Source organism: Staurois parvus, unplaced genomic scaffold (assembly GCF_062004578.1).
Source record: "Staurois parvus isolate SC_StPar_1 unplaced genomic scaffold, SC_StPar_1.0 ptg000261l, whole genome shotgun sequence".
Lineage (NCBI taxonomy): Eukaryota > Metazoa > Chordata > Amphibia > Anura > Ranidae > Staurois > Staurois parvus.
In genome coordinates, this window is record NW_028318057.1 from 99,235 (window position 1) to 123,935 (window position 24,701).

General features: G+C 40.5%; 1 protein-coding gene across 1 annotated transcript in view; it reads right to left on the minus strand.

The window, feature by feature from the left end:
* The window catches only part of CNTN2 (contactin 2), a 159,064-nt gene that overhangs the window by 1,200 nt on the left and 133,163 nt on the right, over window positions 1-24,701 (minus strand). The window contains exons 19-22 of the mRNA XM_089681118.1: window positions 23,191-23,300; window positions 12,701-12,887; window positions 7,842-7,954; window positions 6,087-6,255 (exon numbers count right to left, since the gene is read on the minus strand). Coding sequence (XP_089537244.1) covers window positions 6,087-6,255; window positions 7,842-7,954; window positions 12,701-12,887; window positions 23,191-23,300 — 579 coding nt within the window. The remainder of the gene's footprint in view (window positions 1-6,086; window positions 6,256-7,841; window positions 7,955-12,700; window positions 12,888-23,190; window positions 23,301-24,701) is intronic.

Here is a 24,701-nt window from a genome sequence, read left to right on the forward strand (position 1 = left end):
CATCTTCTACACTAGTTTAGGTAAGTACCAAACCATGGAATGCTGGTTATACTGCTTGCCTACATTTAGGATAAGAAATTCACCGCCAGAATTGTACAAACTTTGTAAATATGGTTACTGGGATAAAGAATAAATTACATATTGTGTAAATATCTTACTCCTCAACAGGGATCAAAATTAATGAAAAACAGTAATAATACAAACCTAAGACGTTTGTTTGGCACTTTCTTTGAACATATTTGGGAATAAGCCCTCTAATGATACAAGCACTCAGGTGTGTTCATTATTGGTAAGGTAAAATTTTATAATTTATAGTAGACAATCAGAGGTCTTTTTTATGCTTTGATATGGTTATCCCCAGTTGCTACACTTTATACATTACTGCTGCTTTACCTTGAATAAACCTGCTAAATAAGAACACTATGATATATTTAAAAACAGGGCAACGGAAAGTATTAAAGTCCAAGATAGAGCTCTCCAGAACTGTGCAGAGTCCATTGATACTATTAACCTAATGCTTCCAGCTTATTCTACTCTCTACTTTCCATCCCCGCTAATTTATGATTTTCTGCAATTGATGTCTATGTGACTGCCTTTTGCAATGACTAATTGCAGTTGTAAAACAGGAAACACTAAGCACATGGACTAGAAGCATAGAGCTAATGCTACCACATTTTAAATAGAGCTTTATCTAGGAAAGAACAACACAGAGGTAAGTGCAATTACCATTTCAAACTTACCTCCCACCATGCTTCATTTAGATTTTTTATGTTCTCCTGTAACCATCAGCAATTTCTATATTAACTTTCTTAAAGATGAAGCCCTCTTCTGAAGTAAAAAACATTCTAGCTTTGACAGCACACAGCTTTACGCTTTGCATGGCTGCTAGCTCACAGACCTGGCTGTGGGGACCACTAACAATCAGATACCAAGCAGAGTGGGCAGATGATCACTATCCCAGCTATGGCATCGTGATCATATGCAGGTTAAGCCAACCATAGAGGAGTTGAAAACCAAACGTTTTGTCAATTGAAAACCAAAAATTGAGCATCTGATTTTTCCATCATTTGTTGTTCTTCTACAAAAAATCAATGTTGGCTCAGGCACTTTCAATTGCAGCACCAAAATCATGTATTGCAGCTGGCACACTAATAATGTGAAAAACCAAAAATTATCTGATGATTGAAAAGATGTTTTGTTCGCTTTTTTACTTGCCTATGGCCTGCTTTAGAGTCTTTACTGATAACATAAGCCTGCAGATACCACTTAAGCATGAAGGTAACAGTTTGCCTGTGTTCATCGCTGTAATAGGTAGATGCAATTCTAGTATTAAAAAAATAAATTTTCTCTCTCTCCCTCTCTGTGTGTATATATATATATATATATATATATATATATATATACACACAGTGAAGGAAATAAGTATTTGATCCCCTGCTGATTTTTGAATGTTTGCCCACTCACAAACAAATGATCAGTCTAAAAATCAAATGGTAGGTGTATTGCAACACCGAGAGACAGAATAGCAACAAAAAATTCAAAAGAAATGCATGTCTAACAAATTTTGCACTGATTTGCATGTTCATGAGGGAAATAAGTATTTGATCCCCTTCACAAAACATGACTTAGTACTTGGTGGCAAATCCCTTGTTGGCAATCACAGAGGTCAGACATTTCTGGAGTTGGCCACCAGGTTTGCACACATGTCAGGAGGGATTTTGACCCACTCCTCTTGGCAGATCCAAGTCATTAAGGTTTGGTGGCTGACATTTGGCAACTTGAACTTTCAGCTCCCTCCACAGATTTTCAATCGGATTAAGATCTGGAGACTGGGTAGGCAACTCCAGGACCTTAATGTGCTTCTTCTTCAGCCACTCCTTTGTGCCTTGGCCGTGTGTTTTGGGTCATTGTCATGCCGGAACACCCACCCATGACCCATTTTCAATGCCCTGGCTGAGGGAAGAAGGCTCTCACCCAAGATTTGACGGTAAATTGCCCCGTCCATCATTCCTTTGATGCAGTGCAGTTGTCCTGTCCCCTTAGCAGAAAAACACCCCAAAGCAGAATATTTCCACCACCATGTTTGACAGTTGGGATGGTGTTCTTGGGGTCATAGGCAGCATTCCTCCTCCTCCTCCAAACACGGTGAGTTGAGTTGATGCCAAAGAGCTCGATTTTGGTCTCATCTGACCACAACACTTTCAACCAGTCCTCCTCTGCATCATTCAGATGTTCAGTGGCAAACTTCAGACAGGCCTGGACATGTGCTTTCTTGAGCAGAGGGACCTTGCGGGCACTGCAGGATTTCAATCCTTGTCGGTGTAGTGTGTTACCAATTGTTTTCTTGGTGACTGTGGTCCCAGCTGCATGGAGATCATTGACAAGATCCTCACGTGTAGTTCTGGGATGATTCCTCACTGTTCTCATGATCATTGACACTCCACGAGATCAGATCTTGCATGGTGCACCAGACCTAGGAAGACTGACAGTTGTTTTGTGTTTCTTCCATTTGCGAATGATTGCACCAGCTGTTGTTACCTTCTCACCAAGCTGCTTGGCAATAGTTTGGTAGCCTAGTCCAGCCTTGTGTAGGTCTACAATCTTGTCCCTGACATCCTTGGACAGCTCTTTGGTCTTTGCCATGGTGGAGAGTTTGCAATCTGATTGTTTGATTGCTCCCGTAGACAGGTGTCTTTTATACAGGTAACACAATGAGATTAGCAGCACTCCCTTTAAGAGACTGCTTCTAATCCACCCACTCCGACGGTAATATCCTTGATCTCGTCTTCTCCAACCGCTGCGCTCCCTACAACCTCACTAACACCCCCTTCCCTCTCTCTGACCACAACCTGATTACCTTATCTATCTCCTTGTCCAACAACGCCTACCCCTCCAAATGTCACACTACTACCAGCCGTAACCTCCGCAACCTTAACCCTGTCCCCCTCCACTCTGCAGCTGATCAACTCCATGACAGCATCCTCCCCCTGTCCTGCCCCGACTTGGCTATGACTGCCTACAACAACGCGCTGTCAACAGCCCTTGACTCACTAGCGCCTTTAACCACACGCAACATCAGACCCCGACCGCTCCAGCCCTGATCACACCAAAACCCTCAAACAACGCAGTCATGCCCTGGAGCGACTATGGTGCAAAACCAAATCCCAACAAGCCTTCGCCCGCTACAAATCTGCCTTCCACACCTACACCTCCTCCGTCCACGCAGCCAAACAAGCCTACTTAATGACCCTCATCAAGGCCCTCTCCTCCAATCCTCGCCGACTCTTCTCCACCTTCAACTCTCTACTCTCGCCACCCCTACCTCCACCCAGCACCTCACTCACTGCCCTTGAGATTGCCAATAACTTCAAAAACAAGATTGACACAATTCGCAAGGACATCGCCGCAACTCACATGCCCTCTCAACCCGTCCCCTCTCACACAGCTACCCCCTTATCCCCCCTCTCCCTCGACATAACCCGCAGGGACTTCGTCGCTGCTCAAACTCCCTCCAACCCCGTTCCCCCTCACTCAGCTACCCCCTCATCACCCCTCTCCCACGGCCCCACCACTGCTCTGACCTCCACTTCCACCCCACCCTACATTCCTCATACTGAAGCCCCCCCAACTGTCCGCACCTTTGACCTTACTACCATCGAGGAAGTCTCCAAGATCCTCTCTGATGCCCGCCTCACCACCTGCCCCCTCGACCCTATCCCCTCACAACTCCTACGACCTCCCTCTCCCTCCATCCTACGCTCCCTCACCCACATCTTTAATCTCTCCCTCTCCTCTGGCACTTTCCCCTCCCCTCTGAAACATGCACACATCACCCCCATACTCAAAAAGCCCTCCCTTGACCCCAATGACCCAAACAACCTCAGACCCATCTCCTTGCTCCCATTTACATCTAAACTCCTCGAGCACCTAGTCTACACCCGCCTAAGCTCTCACCTCAACGACAACAACCTCCTCGATCCCCTACAGTCCAGCTTCCGTCCCCTACACTCCACCGAAACTGCCTTACTCAAACTCTCCAACGACCTGCTAACCACCAAAGCTAATGGCCACTATTCAGTGCTCCAACTCCTTGACCTCTCTGCAGCCTTCAACACAGTTGACCACCCCCTCCTCGTAAAAAAACTACACTCCCTCTGCCTCAGAGATTCTGCTCTCTCCTGGCTCTCATCCTACCTGTCACAACACTCTTTCAGCGTTACCTATAATGCTACCACCTCCCCCTCACTCCCCCTCTCTGTTGGGGCCCCTTCTCTTCTCCATCTACACCTCCTCCCTTGGCCAACTCATACACTCTCACGGCTTCAACTACCACCTCTATGCCGACGACACACAAATCTATCTCTCAACCCCCCACCTCACCCCCTCGATCTCCGCCCGAATCACACACCTCCTTAACCTGAACCTCTCCAAAACCAAGTTTCTTGTCTTCCCCCCAGCCCGGACACAACCCCCCATTGACTTCTCCATCACATCCAACAACGCCACCATCAAACCCGCCCCGCAAGCCAGAGTACTTGGTGTCATTCTGGACTCCAACCTATCCTTCCAGCCCCAAGTCCAATCTTTAACAAACTCGTGCAGACTCCACCTCCGCAACATCGCCAAAATACGCACGTCCCTAACCCCAGAAACCACTAAACAGCTCATCCACTCCCTCATCATATCACGACTCGACTACTGCAACTCCCTCCTCACTGGCCTGCCTCGCCGCTGGCTATCCCCGCTTCAGTCGATCCTGAATACGGCTGCCAGACTCATTCACCTTTCCAACCGCTCCATTTCCGCCACCCCCCTCTGCCAATCCCTCCACTGGCTTCTGATTGCGCAACGGATCAAATTCAAAATCCTAACACTGACGTACAAAGCTGTCCACCATACTGCCCCGAACTACATCACTGACCTAACATCCAAGTACCGCCCAGCATGCACAGTTCGCTCCTCACAAGACCTCCTTCTCTCTAGTTCCCTGGTCTCCTCCTCCCATGCCCGCCTCCAGGACTTCTCCAGAGTGTCACCCATCCTCTGGAACTCCCTGCCCCAACCCATCAGATTATCACCTACTCTCCTCTCCTTTAGGCGCACCCTGAAAACCCATCTCTTCAGGGAAGCCTACCCCAGCCCCTGCTAACTTGCCGACCTCCTCCACTCTTCCTACGACTCCATCCCCCACAGCTATCTCCTCCTGTGCCACCATCCCCTCCCTCCTAGATTGTAAGCTCGAAAGAGCAGGGCCCTCGATCCCTTCATGTTTTGTATTGTATTGGTATTGTTCTGTCACATGTTCTGTCCCCCTTTGTAATGTACAGCGCTGAGCGAACCATTGGTGCTTTATAAATACTGTATAATAATAATTATAATAATAATAATAATAATAATAATCTCAGCTTGCTACCTGTATGAAAGAAACCTAGTAGCCAGAAATCCTGCTCAATGATAGGGGATCAAATACTTATTTCCCTCATGAACATGCAAATCAGTGCATATTTGTTAGACATGCATTTCTCTTGAATTATTTGTTGCTATTCTGTCTCTCAGTGTTACAATACACCTACCATTCGATTTTTAGACTGATCATTTCGTTGTGAGTGGCAAACATTCAAAATCAGCAGGGGATCAAATACTTATTTCCTTCACTGTGTATATATATATATATATATATATATATATATTTACAGTTTTCCACATTTTTCAGCCCAAAGTACAAAAACCACAAAAGCTGAATAGCTATTGGATCATAATAAGGTTACAGTATGTATTTAGTATTTTTCTTAACTAACCACATTTGTAATCTGGCTAAACATGGCATTACAATGTGTATGGTCTCTGTAGCTTTTGATTTATGTATGTATGCATGTACACAAATAGTTTATTTATAAATCTCTAATCAGCTGGAATGTTCATGTAAATATTTTATTGTCGTCATTATAAATTCTGCTACAAGATTCTGCTTTCATGCATTAATCTAAAGGAATATTCCCTGACATACAATGTTTACTGTATTGGAAATACAGGCAAGTAGTTTCTAATAAATAGTTGTATATTCTAAAAAAAACCCTCCAAAATACCTGAATCTTTGGGAATGTGTACTTCTGCTGGCTCCCCATCTCCACCTTTTCCAGTAGCACAGAGTTGTATCGTCACATGGCTGGCCCCTTCAGGAAGTGGAAGCTCTGCTCTTGTCTTGCTGGTTGCATACAGAGTAGGAGTTGATTGTGAATCAAGCCTATAAAGAAGCTGAAGAAATGATGCTTATTTAGCAAAAATATTTACTGTAATATGTTTTATAGACTATTTCAAAAAGCAAAATTAATAAAGCCATAACTCACAGAAAAATATATTTGATTGCACAAATGTATTTAAAGCGGAGTTCCACCTAAAAGCTTGTCCCCCCCCCCTCTACTGCCATATTTACAGCAGCTAATCAGAAGCAGACCTGTGCTGTAGAATTGCATTTGAGATTGGCTACTTTGAGGAAATGTGAACTAATAATATAACAAAACAAACAAATTCCAGACAGTTATGCCCCATACACACTATCAGTTTTTTTCATTCAACCCAAGGGGCTTAACAAAAAAAAAAAACTGGCAGATTGCTGTACTAACACAAGTGGTGTCAGTTCAGTGATCTCCCCACTGTGCTATTGTGTTCTGACAGTGTGTCCCCCCCAGAACACACTGGTCAGCGCTCTCAGCCATTGGCTGAGAGCACTGATCGGAAGCATAAGGGCCGAATATTGGCCAGTTTCTGTTGAACCAGCTGATGTCTCCCGATATTCTGCCTATGTGTATTGGGCTTTAGGATAGGAGACACCGGAAGTGTCATTGCTTTCCTGAACAACTCAGCATTGGGGCTGGGCAGACACCGAAAGCCACTGCAGGTACTGTATGTGCACGCATTACTAAATACCTGATCTTCATACCCATCTTGCAGCTAGACGTGCATTTTGTTTTGTTATTTATCAATTTTCAGAGATTCAGAAGTATAGGAATCTCTGACTGGACATAGTAATGAATGCCAGTGAATCTGAAAAACGTTATAACAAAATTGTTTCATTTGGATGACGTCACATGATGCGATAGTAGTTTGGGTCCATGGCGAAATTAATTCAGTTTTTCAATTAGTTTTATAATTCGGATGCAAGTACATGTGTGATTTAAATTGAATTTGTAATTGTCACGGTCAGTCAGTTCAGTTCCATAGTCTAATGCAATTCTTAGGTTTGAAAAATTCAGGGCCGTCAAATGTTGCATTATTTATTCCAGTGTTTCCAAACATATTGAATCCTTCTGAATAGTTTTGATATATGAATATCAAATCCCCCCAAACTACATAGCGATCGTCCGAAAAAAAATGCTACATTTTTTAAGTCAACCCACACCAACAAGTATACGAAACGAATGTTGAAGACCCGAAAACAAATTGGTTCAACATAACGAACATAACGAAACAAAATTCTTTAATGAACGAATGCATCCAAAACTAAACGAAAATTTCCAGAGTGCTCATATCTACTTGCAGCCTGTTTTGGCTGTTAAATTGAGATTCACTTTAAAGTGTATCTAAACCACAAAACAAAAATGTAATATTTTGTAGCCTAGCAGTCCTTAGAGGTAGTACTCTGGTCAAACATTTCAAATGTGCTCACTGGTGTACTACTACAGCAATCCAAGCATTGACATGAATAGATGTTGTTGAACATGTCATTAACCTGTTCTATCAGCTGAATATTTATCATTTGTATAAAGTGTCTGGGTTCAAAGATCTGTACCATCCATACATGAGCGTGAGTCTTAAGTACAGTATTTGCAGCAATCTGTTACCTTGTATCCTGTTACAGAGGACTCATTCTTCATTGCTATCACTGGATCCCACTTGATGTTAATGCTGGAGCGGGAAAGTGTCCAGGAAATATTACGTGGAGGTCTCTTAGGAGCTGCAGAACAAAATTTAGTTAACATATTCTAAACATTATCCATTCCTTTGTCATTTTGTCTTTTGGAGGCTTATGCTTTAACTGGTTTTCTACCAAAGTAAGTTTAAAAACAGTGGATTGGTGTACTGTTATTTCCCTAGTGTTGTTTATAAATATGTATGGAGAAAACTTCCGCACCTGCTAATCGCTGTGTACTGAGCAGTCATTAGACAGGTCTGTACACAGCTGATCCAAGCTGCTTGGTACCTTGCGATCACACTGATAGCCAATCCCAGGGATCACATGCTATTGTTTACATTGTTGATGCCACCCCTTCATCTTACAAGACAGGAAGGAGATACATCATTGTTGGGTATGAAATGGAATGAATAAATGGATCCACAGAAATTGCTGGTGATCCATTCTTTCATTTACACTGTAAATATAAAATGTAACCCTTTCACTTACCCGTAAGTACTTGATCTCCAAGCCTGTCTCAATATGTAGCCTGCATATTAACCTTTCACCTACCTTATACCGCTGCATATAAACCCCTTTAAACCTCCCACTGTGTGTGACATGTATCATAACCCTTTCGCTCTCCTTCCTCTGTGTATGAACTGTACAATAATATATCTAGTGCACCATTGCCAAGCTCTATGCTTTAACTCTAAATACCAGCATTTTTCCTCATTTTCAAAAATTCAGGGATTTTCATATTGTATTCGCATTTTTATTTTAACAGAAAGTAAGAAAAATGTGTTTTGTTTTCAAAATTTTTGGTCCTTTTCCCTTTTATTAAAAAAGCCAAGAGGTTATTATTTACCATCAAAAGAAAAATTTGTCCCAAAAAATGGTATAGATTAGATACAGAAGAAGATTTACTAAAGTTAAGATTCACTCAGAATCTGGTACAGCTGTGCACGGGAGCCAATCAGCTTCTAATCTCAGCTTGTTCAGTTAATCTTTGGCACTAAACCTGGAAGATGGTTGGTTTCTATGCAGAAGTGCACTTGATCTTGCACTCTCCAGTTTTAGTTGATCTTGCACTCTCCAGCTTTAGTCATGACTGACTAATGCTTGCCATAAATGGATTGAATCTCCAACTAATTTTCTTTAGAAAATTGGAAATTTCGTGTGTTTTGTAATCCAATGGCGCCATCATTGATTTTAAAATTCATCCAACCAAGCCTTCAACTTTACCACATGTTGCTACAGAAAATAATTTTCGTGGCCAAGAATTCTCTTTTCTTTGCAAGTCATGTTGCTACAGAAAAAAATATGTCTTCGCTAGGAATAATCTTTTCTTTCCATTGATTTTGAAATTCGACTAACCCAGCCTTCAACTTCACCTCATGTTACTACAGAAAATAATTTGTGGCTAGGAATATTCTTTTCTTTCCATTGATTTTGAAATTTGGCCAATCAAGCCTTGAACTTCACCTCATGTTACTACAGAAAATAATTTTTGTGGCTAAGAATTTTCTTTTCTTTCCACGTCACTGTCACAGCTCATGCTCATTTCTATTTCAGTTACATTTCTTTCATGATTCTCAGATCATTGATTAGAAATTTGTTTGTTTTTCTAAAACTTTCTAACATGCCTGATCACTCAAATTCAATGGTCGCTTGAAACTAGTCTGTTGCTGTGGCCCACTAATGGTGCGAAATTCAAATGAAAATTCTTAGAAAAGATTTTCAAAAGAAAATTCTTTTACAAATTGACTCATGTATGGCTTAACTGTCAGATACGCATATGGTTATGTGCATTCATTTATATTAAAGTCACAGCTAAGGGTTTTTTTTACACTCCTGTGATATATGATGTTTCAGAATACTGTAGTTCTCATAATAATGGATCCCATACTTGACCTGTATTTCATTAAGATACATTTGCAAAATCAATATTGTTGTGATCAACATGTATGTGAAGGTTTTAATTTGTCCAGGTCATGGTGTGACTAAATGAGTTAGTCTCATTAAAGACTAAAGTGGACTTGTTCTGATATGCTGAAACCAGGGCGGACTGACAACTCATGGGGCCCCCGGGCAATAGGGGATCATGGGGCCCCTGTGTCCTTGCCCAAACTCAAGAAAGCCTATGAAAAAAGGTACCGGGGCATCTCATGGGGCCCCCTACTGACCCCGGGCCCTCGAGCAGTTTCCAAATGGTCAGTCCGCCCCTGGCTGAATCCATTCCAAGACTTATCCAAGGGGCTTCTTACCTAAAGAGCAACTGAACTCTAAAAGATAGGCCCAAAAAGGTAGACAGAGGGTAAAGCACTAATCACCAGTATTGCCACCCATATGGTCTCCCTGCAGCTGATCTTTCTCTATTTATGACTTACCACCTGGGCTGTTTCTCTGTGTAGAGGCAGCCATCTTGGTGGGGGCAGGGTTTTGTTTTCTCATGTCAGAGCCTCCAGAAAGGAGAACAGTGATCAGCACAGTACTTACCTCAGTAAATCTTACTCCAAATCTTGTGAGACTAGCAGGCAGATGCAGGAGAGGCTTAGATTTCACACAGCAGATATACAGCTATAAGGCTGTAATCACAGGAGTGTCTTGGCACACCCACATATCAGGAAGTGCACTGCTATTGTAATGCTGAAGCACAATTACCATTTTTAGATATTTCCTATTAAATAGCAAATCTTCACATTTTGAGTTTAGGTTACATTATTCAGTTATGGAAAATAAGTGTGCTGCACACTCCCAACAAATACTTAATCTTAATACTTTGGGGGGGTGTAGTATGCCAAAACCATCCCCTCCCCCATACAGCCATCTGACTGCATTTAAAGGCAATTCCTGGATGTCATTTTACCTTGTATTATTTAAATCAAATAGCAGATTTTATTGCTCCTGTGTAAACTGACACTCACAGAACAGTGTCTGTAATGTCAAGTTACGATGTCACAATGTTATAATTTCTTCATTGTAACTTCTCTGGTACATTAAGGTTAGGTTCACACTATTGCAACTCTGTGAGCTGTGTTTGATTGGGCACGACCGCCATTTTATTTTAATGGGCTGCCGTGCCTGTTTCTTTTGCAGGAAAAAGGTTCCTGCATCATTTTTAAACTGTAGCCAGAAAATCTCATGGTGCTTTTTCACCATGCGATTTTCCAGTGGTTCCTGCACTTGCAAACGTGCCGCGGCTTTAGATGCGTGGGGGTGTCATTGAGAATGAATGGCAGCCCCTCACGTCTGCAAGAGCAGCGCATTTTGACTACCAGTGGTTGCGGGTGCGGGAACAGCTGCAATTCCTGCACCTGCAACCACCCACAATATTGTGAACCTAGCATCAGGGGCCGACTGACAACTCATGGGGCCCCCTGGGCAATAGGGGACCATGGGGCCCCTGTGTCCTTGCCCAAACTCAAAAAAGCCTATGAAAAAGGTACCAGGGGCATCTCATGGGGCCCCCTACTGACCCTAGGCCCTCGGGCAGTGCCCGAGTTTCCAAATGGTCAGTCCGCCCCTGCCTAGCATCATACTAGATCAAAGTCACATCAGGTACAGCAACCTTTGCAAGTAAAAAGAATGGTTGCTTTCATTAAAAAAAAGTAAATAGACTATGTTCCTATTTAACCCTTTAATAAATCTTAGCTAACCCTAATCAGTCCTAAATATTTTTTATTGGTATTTGTATTAACTTTTATTTTGAAAATTTTTGTACATCATTTTTTAGTGACTCATTTGAAAAAAAGTGCAGAAATTACTTTTTTTCATTTATGAATAACTTTGTAATAGAAACATAATAATAAAAATTCTGTGTAATAGAAACAGAAATGTTACTGTCATTATAAACAGGAGACATTATTAAATAAAAAGTGCACTTGTTTTAAAACTAAAACTGTTCCAAGCTTAAAAAATAAAATCACTTTTTCAAGATAATGTTCAAATATTCAGTATGTAAGTATTATTTTCTAACCTTAAGTAATGACAAAATTATTGCCAAGTCAAAAGGCCCATAGCTGAAAATGTAAACATTCCTTAAGGGGTATACAGTACATATGTGAGAACTGATCTGGTTAAAATGAGTGCTGTAACATACCCCAGCATATAGCCACATGGGTAACTCAGTCACTCTAATGTAAATGAATTACCATGGTATAAAAAAACGCATTGAGGCTGATGTTGATTGTCCAAGAACATACGCTCTGGGACAGGTGCTAATTGTCTGGTTTCCATGTCTGACAATGTGAAATGTTGAAGGACAGTGAAGAGCACATTTTAGAAAGAGAGGACAGCTGGTTTACAAGAAGTGTGAAAGTAGCAATCCACCTCAGACTGGGACAATCATCCCTAAACAAGGGGTTTTCCAAGCCATCTGTCACCCACATGCAATTGTAACATCCTTACCTCGGTGATTTAACAATTCACATCTTCAGGCATGTAACTCAAACAATCAATACCTATCCCAGACTTCACAGGGTATATAAGAACAGAGTGCGTAATGGGGTATAATGAGCTAAGTGAGACTATGTACATAAGAACAGAGTGGCTTCACAAAATTTCACTTCTCAATCCATGTTCTTGAACGCATTACTTGAATTGGATGTGGTGGGATTCAAGTGATTTATCTGTTGGTTCCCAGTGTGGGTATAAATGCTGGAGTATGTTACTGCCACTCATTTGAACTTAGAAAGCCACCTGGATTAGTCATGAAACATCTTTAACATTACAGAACAAGTCTCCTTAAATATGAGTGACTCTTCCAGCTGTTCTGATTACCATCTCTTCCCATCATGATACACTTACGTGCTTTGCTGGTAGTGACATTAGCAATTGGGCTAGGTGGTCCAGTCCCAGCTCTGTTATAAGCGCGAACAGTCATGTGGTACAAAGTGTTTGGCTTCAATCCGCTCATTTTGGCAGAAGTATCAAGACTGGGTGATCTAACCCTATCCGCAGCTGCCTCTTTATCTCCAGCCTTCCAGTAACGAATCTGTGGGAATATATGTTCATAATACATATATGTACCAAGAGAACAAAGCAACATACTTTACACTTGACTCATGTAAGTGATGGCACAATACATTAATGGAGTATTTTGATAACTAGGTAATATTAAAATATGGGGAGGAAACACATCTCAGTAACCCTCTTATACACTAATAATCAGATTATGAATAATATTGCTTTTATTGTATAAGAGGGTTGCTGAGATGTGCTATGTCCCCATATTTTAATATTTCTTAGTTATCAAAATAACCCATTAGGTACATAAAAAATATTATTCTAATTCTATTAATTTTAAAGCTTTTAGATAAATAGCTTTACCTTTAACTCCTAGTTTACTCCTAGCAAAAGTACACAGGCTTCTGTGCTTTTTGTGCAGTATTCCAACAATCTATTGTACCTCTACCAGAAACTGTTATGGTGACCTCACCATTAGCTACCAAGAGTCAGACGTAAAGTGGCTATACACAGTTCCATTTTTTTTAATACAGTGCAGATGGATAAATCTACTACTGTGGCTCTTGTAAGCTCTAAGGGCCCTCTTTTTCCTCCTGTACCAAATCGTATTGTAACAGTAATGTCTACCTTCATGTTGTAAAGTGCTGCGCAAACTTTTGTCTCTATATCAATTCTATATAATAATATAATAATAATTGTATTCTGATAGCTGCTGCCAGTGGCCAGTGAATACCAGAATATGGGCTGCATCTGATTGGATGCAGCTGCTACTCTGTTGAAAATGTTCTGCCTTTTTAGTTGAAGGATGTCAGATGGGACAGTGGTTACAGGGCCACTCATGGAGTGAATTTTGACTAGTTTATCAGCATAAGTGCTGCCCAAGTGCAGAATAATTATGTGCAGGAGTGTCCCTGAAAATTAAGTTCAAGTAACACAGTGAGGCGGTTTTAGTGCTAAAGTCTCTTTCTCCATTTTAGAGTACTCTTGTGAAGAGGAGGCAGTGGAGCTGTCATTTATCATCCAAAACTGAGCCATTTCCGAGTTACATAAATCTTCTTACAAACTTTGGCAATTCAAGCTGAAGATATGATGAAGAAAAGTTTAAGCAGAAGCTAAACATGCTCCCATTTGAGTCTAGGCTGGTCAATCAGCAGGTAGCATTATCATTTCAGAACTCTACAGAGAGATCACTGTTTCTACACCAAGAGGAACGGTCCTTCTCTGCTGTTTTCCAAAGAAAACAAACTCTAGGACTTTGAACTTCCTTTTGTATTGATGCAGCTGAAATATATTAGGCTGATTTCAACTAAAGCTTAATTGGGCTTGAATAAAGTGTTGTGCTTAACCCTAAAGAGAAGGACATTCTGGTATCCATCCTTTAAACAAACACTGGGGAATTCAATGCTTATATTCCCTACACATGAGGAATGTGTGTTACATATGCAAGAATTAGAGTGGTGGAGTACAAAAAATTGTTTATGTTTTTGAAGCACAATTACTACTGAACTGCATTACATATAATATTGTGTGTCGCGATGTTCTAGTTCTTGCTTTCCTCTTTAAAGAAATATGATCAATAATTAAATAACTATGTTAAATCACTAATGGGATGTATTGTGCACTTGTCCCCACTGAAATCTGCACAGGAATTGCTGAGCTGTGCATGGTTGGAAATCTCTCCCCACACCGCTGACCATGCTGAAACAAGGACATGCAATTCGGAGTGACAGTGCACTGAGGAGATGATGGTACAGACAACTCAGAGCTTGCATCACCCCAACCTCCACTATACATTTGCAACCCTTTGTTTATTTGCCTTATACCTCATCTGCTCCCTTTGTACTGTAAAAAGTCCTCAATCTCCTGCAGCGGCCAGCTAGTTTGGAGATTACTACAACAGTAACTGGCAACCTGTTACATAGTTAGTCTGGCTGAAAAAAGACAAAAGTCCATCCAGTTCAACCATTGAAAAAAAAAGAATAATCCTATACCCACAGTCGATCCAGAGGAAGGCAAAAAAACACAGCAAAGCATGATCCAATTTGCTCCTGCAGGGAAAAAATTCCTTCCTGATCCCCCGAGTGGCAATCAGATTTTCCCATAGAAAAAAAAAAAAAGTTATAATCCTATACCCACAATTGATCCACAGAAAGGCAAAAAAACCCAGCAACTTTACCTATAAATGTTGTATCCAGTTATATTCTGTGTATCAGCTTTGGATGTCTAGTTTTCTAAACAGAGATTTTTTTAGTACTGTCCTGACATTTTTTATATGTTTTATAACAGAAGGTGACAAAAACAAGTTGTTTTTTTTTCCAAAATGTTGGTCTGTTTTTCTGTGTATATTGGCATTGATATTGAAAATATCATCATGACAAAAAACTTTCCTTTTGTCTTTTATTTAAGGATAGTGATCATATGAAGCCATTTATTGTCACATAGTTGTTTGGCTTCTTTTTAAATCATAATTATAATAAAAATCACTCAAATGACCCTGATCAAAAGTTTACATACCCTGGAATGTTTGGCCTTGGCGCAGACACATGAGTTAAAATGCCAATTAAAGGTAAATTGCAATTAGTGCCTGTGTATAAATAGTCAATGAGTTTGTTAGCTCTCACTTGGGGAGCAGAAAAGATAGGTAATGGAACTTTAAAAAGATGGAAAGGGATATAAAAAGATACACAAAGCCTTGAATATGCCAGTCAGTACTCTTCAATGACTTATTAAGAAGTGGAAAATCCAGGGATCTCTCATCCACAACTGCCAGAAGAATTGCTCGGGATACAAGGATAAACCCACAGGTAACCTCAGGAGAAGTACAGGATGCTTTGACAAAAGATGGTGTGGTTGTTTTAAGGAGCACAATACGATGATACCTGAACAAAAATGAGCTGCATGGTCGAGTTGCCAATAAGAAGCCTTTACTGCACCAATGCCACAAAAAAGCCCAGTTACAATATGCCTGACAACAACTTGACATGCCTCACATTCTGGCACACTGTAATCTGGAGTGACCAAAATAGAGCTCTAAAGGCACAGAGAATCTTGTGAAAATTGATAGCAAGATGAATGTAACATGTAATAAAAAATTACCGGCAAACAATTTGCATTCTTTTGCATGAAAGCTGAGCAATGGATGCTCTTGGGCTTTCCAGCAGATTTCAAACTTGTGGTTCATGCAAGTCAACTAAAGACTTTGCATTACCTGGAGGCATTTTGCTAAGACGACTGTGTATCTATACCACCTGCAAGAATTCAGGGTCTCACAGACAACTATTACAAAATACTGCATGCTTTCATTGATGCTAAAGGGGGCAATACATGGTATTAAAAATTAAGGGTATGCAGACTTTTGAACAGGGGTCATGTCATTACATTTATTTACTAGATGCCATGTTTTGTTTTATGATTGTGCCATTCTGTTATGACCTACAGTTGAATATGAATCCCATAAGAAATAAAAGAAATGTGGTTTTCCTGCTCACTCATGCTGTCTTTAAAAATGGTACATACTATTACCAATTCTCCAAGGGTATGCAAACATTTGAGCACAATTGTATAGTAAAAAAACGTCAATGATTATTAAAGACCATCAGAGTAAAGCTCTAAATTATCTACATTTAATTTGGGTACAGTCTTGCATGATCGAGTAACTGCCAAATTATCACAGCACTTGTGCTGCTGCCGCAGTATATGGGAAATGCAGTTGCATCTATATTTAGTCTATGTTATTCTATGCTGCCACCCTGTTACCATTTTTTGCATTGCATGTTATTTTCTGTATCCCTTCCGGTTCTTGTGAGGTCATTTCCTTTTCCTTGTGTGTAGACACACACTGGGGCTAAGGAAGCCAATACTCTTTTTGACCACCTAAAATACTTCTATATCAACTCTACTGCATTTTGTTGTATTGCCCCGTGTTCTACGTAGGATAAAGACATTTGTGAATTTCAAATGCTTGGTGAGTTCAGCTATCTGACGAAGAATAGCACTGAACACTGAAAAATAGCCTGGCATTGTTGGGGTATTACAGGCAGGTACATACTGTATGTAACATACATCTGTATTTTATGCACTGTGACCGTAGATAATTCTATGAATTATGTTGTACATTTCACAATCCTGACTGTTGTATTGTAAACATTGTGATTCATGTTACCTAGTCCTGACTGCTGCACTTTGTTAGCTGTGCTATACATTACATACTCCTGTCCAATGTGTTTATTTCCTCAACAGTTGCTGGTTGCTATGTAGTCTCCAAGTATTTTAATATAAGGCCTGTTTTACATGGAGTGGGCTCTGTTTAGATGACCTGTCTGCTGATCAGAGCAGAGTGGGAAGATGACAGGTCTAAGAAATATAGAATTGTCTCCTGCGCCACTACGTATAATGGTACTATTCAGCAGCCAGCACTGACGATGTCACAATCACAACACCAACATTAGTCAAGAGAAATGATAGAAAAATAGTGCAGCGCTCAAACCGGGATAAATTATATTATATCAGGTGACATATATATGATTGAAAGTGACTCACACAGCCGTACCTCTTATATACATAAATGGGCTGGTGATGACATATTCTCAAGCAACTAAATCATGCATTTAAGTGACTATATGCATATTGCAATAAATGGTGTCCATGTGCATAAATTTCCATGCAGGTGAAAACTGTAAGTGTCAATCCTCAAATAGGTGAAGTGCCCCCTCACCTTCCTGCCCAGGCCCCTAGGGACCAATGAGCCTTTTGATATATGGTGGGTCTTGGATAGATCCTTCAGATGATGGACCCCTCGAGAAGTAATGGTGGGACTCTCCTCCTCTAATCTCCTATACCAGAGCGTTGGTGGTATCGAAGGTGCCCTTCCCACAGGGTCATCAATAAGGAGAGAGAACTTATATAGTGTAAAACCGCTTTATTATAAGAGTGATAAAATCACAAAACTACTCACACATTCACATGTAAAAACGAGCCTTCACACCACTCAAAGGGTGTACTGTATTCAGGGACTGAGATTGATACGCCAGTGGGAGGAGCTTACACGAACGTTCTGACGTCATATCCGGCGCGGGCGCCATCTTGGTGCTCTCAGTCCCTGAATACAGTACACCCTTTGAGTGGTGTGAAGGCTCGTTTTTACATGTGAATGTGTGAGTAGTTTTGTGATTTTATCACTCTTATAATAAAGCGGTTTTACACTATATAAGTTCTCTCTCCTTATTGATGACCCTGTGGGAAGGGCACCTTCGATACCACCAACGCTCTGGTATAGGAGATTAGAGGAGGAGAGTCCCACCATTACTTCTCGAGGGATCCATCATCTGAAGGATCTATCCAAGACCCACCATATATCAAAAGGCTCATTGGTCCCTAGGGGCCTGGGCAGGAAGGTGAGGGGGCACTTCACCTATTTGAGGATTGACACTTACAGTTTTCACCTGCATGGAAATTTATGCACATGGACACCATTTATTGCAATATGCATATAGTCACTTAAATGCATGATTTAGTTGCTTGAGAATATGTCATCACCAGCCCATTTATGTATATAAGAGGTACGGCTGTGTGAGTCACTTTCAATCATATATATGTCACCTGATATAATATAATTTATCCCGGTTTGAGCGCTGCACTATTTTTCTATCATTTCTTAAGATGACAGGTCTGTGTCCGTTCAATTTATCCAGAGCATGCAGACAAAGCCTGCTCTTCTCTATGGGCAGCTGGGAGTAAATGGACTCCACTGTCCGTGTACACCTGTCTGCCCTTCAATGGGATCTGCCACAGATGAGGACAGATCCCCTTCCATTTTTTTTTGAGGACCAAATCAGATAGTAGGTAGGAGGGTATAAACAAACAAAAGTCCGTTTACACCTGCCGGTCCATAGGGGTGATTAGGTGTCTGATCAGGTCCACCTGAAAACTGACAAGTGGACCTGATTGGATCCTTCGAGTGAAAGCGGCCTAAATTTAGGTTCTTCTTTAGGGTGGGATCAGACAAAATGTTAGCAATCTGACTATATTCTGTGCAGAGATGAAGGAGTTTCAATAAAAAAATATCCTTTATACTGTATATGTCTGTAAGGCTCTCATTTGTACCACTATTGAAAAAAGAAAAAGCAAAACATGTGCTCACTTCTAGATATGCCATCTCACTGTGTTCAGTATCGTCTCTGTAACCCAATAATATTGGCAAAAAAAACTTCGGTATAGATGCCGAAAGCATACAGTGGTTACTTCAGGCAACAAATGTGGCTTAAAGTCAGGTATACTCCATGTATAAATCAAATTTTATTAGTATGCAAAGAAGTAAAAATAGATAAAAAAAAGAAAAAAATATGCAACACACAAAAACTTGAATGACCATGTCTCTTAAAGAAAGATAAAAAGGGTCAAAAATAGGTACAGGTACACATAAATTACATCAAGCCGCATCATCACAGATCCGATAACCACAGATCTTTTATGTGAGATATGCAGTTATCTGTTGTAAGGGAAGCTTCCCTGAATGGTATTACAATCTTAAAATGAACACTAAGGATATAACATAACATAAGAAAAGGATGTGGGTGAACAAAAGTTAATATAGACTTAACCAGGCCTCTAATTCTATTGGGACTTGGAGGAACCATGAATAGTAACAGCACTGTTAAAACCTTAGAGGTAATCCCTCCTCTTCTAGGTACTCTTCCATCCTGCTGACCTGGCAATGACAGCCATGAGGAGCCTTGGGTGATAAAGAGTCAATGCCCAGGGTGTTATGGGCTTTGCTAACCCCTAGGTTTGTACTAGTTCACCAGTCAGAGCCTTCTCCAGTATCACCCTCCTCAATTACCCATAAATAACGTGCCCACTTGGTAGGGTTGTTCCTGTGAGGATTTATGTAGTGCATGGGCTTTGCTAACCCCTAGGTTTGTACTAGTTCACCAGTCAGAGCCTTCTCCAGTATCACCCTCCTCAATTACCCATAAATAACGTGCCCACTTGGTAGGGTTGTTCCTGTGAGGATTTATGTAGTGCTTGGGCTTATAAATGGGGGTGGATGAGACCATATCAGTGTCCAGATACAGACCACACATAGGACTCTCCCCACAGGGTGATATGAACAATGATCACGGCAGCACGAGTTGGACAGCCGCCACGTGATCATTCTTACACATAGGCACCATGCAATACACAGGAAAAGCCTCTATTGATCTTGCAGCCCGGCAACTGACAGTCCATGAGGAGTCAGGATGGAAGAGTACCCAGAAGGGAAGGGATTACCTCTAAGATTTTAACAACGCCGTTATTTATTTTGGTTCCTCCAAGTCCCAATAGAAATAGAGTCCTGGTTAGGCCTATATTATCTTAGTACTTAAGTGATAAGATCTCTTATCACTTAAGCAGGGGCAGACTGACAACTCATGGGGCCCCCGGGCAATAGGGGATCATGGGGCCCCTGTGTCCTTGCCCAAACGCAAAAAAACCTATGAAAAAGGTACCAGGGGTATCTCATGAGGCCCCCTACTGACCCTGGGCCCTCGGGCAGTGCCTGAGTTTCCAAATGGTCAGTCCGTCCCTGCACTTAAGTCATAAGTGACAAGTAAATGACCTATTCTTATGTGAATAAGATTTTAAATGACAGGGAATTTCGAAAATCCATTTTAAAAGGAGTTTTTTTTTGGTGTATAATATACTTTAAAAGAAAATGAAGCTATAAGATCTTGTTGTGCCTTTAAAGTCCCGCCATGTCAAATAAATATACAGTAGAGTAATAGTTCAATTTCCAGACAAAGATTTAATGATGGTTTCATTCTGTAGGAATTAAAGTAATCATTTCTATATATCAGAGAATCTAACAGCATAATTTATGTTTATCTCTATAAATAAATAGGGCATTGATGTAGCCTACTATTTATAGCCAGAACTGGTTAAGATGGAGTCTACCAATTTAGTCCAGCCCCTTGATGCAAGTTTGGTAAATTTATAAAATATATTTAAGTGTTGCAAAGGTAAGAAAATCAATTGTGTAACATTACTGGGTATTTAAAATATGTTTTCGGCAGCATTATTTGTTAGATGTGCAGTATTTAATAAGGGCAATCTGTAAAAACTGGTAGTAAGCAGTCATTGCAGTGGATATAAAAAGAGAGAGGTATTGGCACAAATAGTCTGACTCATTAATTAGGAATAGTCTATGTAGGTATAACCTTGGATATAAGTAGTTAATAGTCCATCCAAAGGTGGGATAAGGTCACCAGAACATAAGGGGTGTCTGCAGCTTTAGGGCAAGCCACTAGTTGGAGTGGAAGCGATCTCCAGATAGTGCATGAAAAACAAAAGAAGTACAGAAGCACCTCTAAGTGCAAACTGTAGATAATTTAATTCCAAAAAAATATCACTTAGCAACTCACATGTTTAAAATGAAAAGCTGACACTTAGATAATCTGTCGCTAGCGAGACAGGGAAGATCTCTTATGCCTTACATGTCCTCTGCCATTCAGTCTGCCACTCGTCTCACTTCAGGAGCTGGCTGAGTATGGAGGAGAATCAGGAAAGAGGGCTGGAACGTATGTGGGACACGGCATAGGGCATGATGACATCACCAAGCTTATCACAACACGTTTCTGAGCATGCACACTGAGAATGACTTGTCAAACAGTGAATACAGAACTATGGTGTCCCTTATATTGGGCGTTGTTTAGTGGTGGAAAGGGGAAATGCATCATGGGTTAGAGAGTTAGGAGGGAAAAAGAACCAATTGATAGGATTGTCCCCTACTTTTGTTTTCAGGACATCCTTCCCTGCTGTATGACAGATGAGGGAGGGACAAAGTTGAATTACTCCTGGATATTGCTTAGACTGGAAGACAGAGCATAGTCTGATTTCAGATACAGAGCAGAGAGGAGACAGAGATTGATATGAAGGGTGCTCTCACATTCAGCTCAACTGAGTTTGGTTTTCTCCTCTTCCCACTCCCCCACTGGTCTACACTCACACTGGACAATAAGGAAGTTTTCCTGAGCACACGTACATATGTTCTTGGGTGTACTTATGACATTCAGACCACAGTGATCCCTGCTTCTGTGTATAGTCATCTATGGGAAGTTCTGTGCTCTAGCATGAATTTTCACTCACTCCAAGGGCCAGTTCATGCCATAAAAGATGCAACTGAGCGCATTGGTTGTTGCATGTTCCTGCGTGTTTTGGCATGGGGTGTTTTTGACAACCTATTAATTTCAATCGGCTGCCAAATATGCAGGAAAACACAAAAAGTAGAGCAGGCATAATTTTTTAAATTGTGGTACCATGCATTTTGGTAGCGTTGAATGCACCCACGTATGTTAGATGTGTGGGGGTGCCATTAGGAATTAATGGCATTCCCCCCCTTTCACACTGCATTTCGTGTTTTATGCACTGCAAGTGGTGCAGACCAGCCCTGAAGCAAACTGTATTGGACTACAAGTGATGTGCGCCCAAGACCACCTCTTCCAAGTGGTCCCAGGCACAACATGCTTAACCAGTCCCAGGTGTGGTTTCGGAGCACTTACACTACAAAAATGAACCGACTCAAAGTGGTGAACTGTGCCTGGGACCAGTTTAAAGTGTCAGTTTGAGTGCACCCTAAGATTAGTGCCAACCTCAAAAAAATGTTACCAATAACATGATTTAGAATGGATTCAGGATTGAATATCATTCACTATTTGTTTACCATTTATTTCATTAAGAAATTGTCAATTCTGGTAATTATAATACATTACAATATCACATATGTTTTTGTGCAAGTTTAAAAATGAATCTCAGATATGATTTTTTTCAAATCATAAATGTGAAATTAGCCCTGAAATACCCGTTTTGGGTGAAGTACTGTTCTGGGTTAACACAGCAGCTGGTCTTGTGATCATATGCCTAGGCATTGGTTAGGAGAAGGTGCTTATAGGACTGATCTATAGGTACAGCTGGCCAATCAGCATCTTTGCCTAAATGCTAAGTTTCTGCTTTAGCATAGACTACATGAATAAAGCCCAAGCAATAAGTCATGTGAACAGCTCTTCTGCGACTGGCATTTTATTAGACAGATACTTTATTGCTTCTTTAAACATCTGGATTTAATGTGTCAGGAAGAGCATTAGAATTATTGTGCTTTAAATTAGGCATGTTTGGATAGATTTTTGTCTTTTTTCAGCCAGACTAACTATGTAACTATGTTTAAAAATCTCTGTAACCAGCGCTGCAGACTAGTTTGATTTCTGTCAGATAGCGGCTATTATTGGTCAACATGTTTGGGTGCATTTCTGTCAAAAAAACAAAAAAAAAATTGACTTCTCATTACGGTCTCCTCTTACCTCATAGCCCAGTAAAACACCATTATTAGGTGACACAGAGTTCCATTCCATCTCAATATCCGATGATGATATTGCCATAGCTTTGACTTTAGAAGGGGAAATATTTGGCTCTAAGGAACAATAAATAAAATAATTATTTTCACAGAAAACATAATAGGCCAATTTTCAGAAAATATATTAAACACATTTAGTGCTTGAAATTGAAAATTGTGATACACCAAAAGTGTAGGTACAGTCTAACTTATTTGCACCTTTTTGTCTATTAAATGTTCAGATGAAAGCATTTTGTTACTAAGTGATGGCTAATGCCGAAAAAATGGCAGTTGATCTTGCCAGAATTTCAGAACTGTACTGCAGTCTGTGCACACTTTATTTATTTATTTCAAGTACTTATATAGCGCAATCAATTTACCCAAATTAACCCTTTGAATTTTTATCTTGGACTACTACAATTAGTTCCTATGTTGTTGAGACGAGGATAGTTGGAAGGATTAGGTGGTTTAGTAAAACACAACTGGGCAGGGCTGACACCATTCAGTCTGGAAAAAATGCAGCGAGTGATGAACCAGAGATTCAAAGCTATGCTGTGTGTTGTCAGCCCACAACAAGAAGTTATGAGCCGAGTGCATTTTTGTGGAAGATTGACAGATATTTTTCTGTACTTGCAGGGTGTTTAAAAGGTTAAAACATAGGGAAATGTGCACATACTACAGAGATATACTACATATTGCATATTTGTTTTGCATTGTCATGACTAAGGCCTCGTTCACACCTATGCGTGCTGCAATCTGCTGCGGGAAAAACATATAGATGAATGTGTCCCATAAGAAACCATGTTAAATGGATTGTAGTGTGTTTCTGCAAAATGAAAAAAGCACTAAAAAATGCATAGGTGTGAACCAGGCCTTACACATTAATGCTTTAAAAATAAAAAAATGATGGCTAGTGTAAAATTTAACCGAAAATAAAATTGTCACTTTAAAGAAAGTTCCTTCTCCAGCTTCCATCTTTGGAAAAATGAAAATTTATGACAAATCTTTTTTATTAGATCAACATAAATTGAGTTTGCTGTTTTTTCACTTTAGTAAAGATATGATGAAAATTGCCTAGACAAAACTGTAAGGAGAGATACTGCTCAAAAATGGCCACCACGTGCCCAGAAGCTATGGTTGGCATCTTTATATCTTTATGGCCAGATACAAGTGCCATTCATTCTCCCAACCGTAAGTACCCATTCATTAATTTACAAACATGACACACAATAACCTACACAACATATGGAAAATATTATCTCATAATACACTGTCAAGTTAAAAGATGTCAGGACTTCCAACTTCATATCTGGGGAGCATATACTTTAATATCACAAGAGACCCACTTTCTTACTAATTGTGATCTTAAAATTATATATTCCAATATTCCAAGTCTAGCTTGTGGCTTCTTGTATAGATTAACCACTTGCGCTCCTGAGGATTTACTTCCCTTCCTGACCAGGCTATTTTTTGCATTAC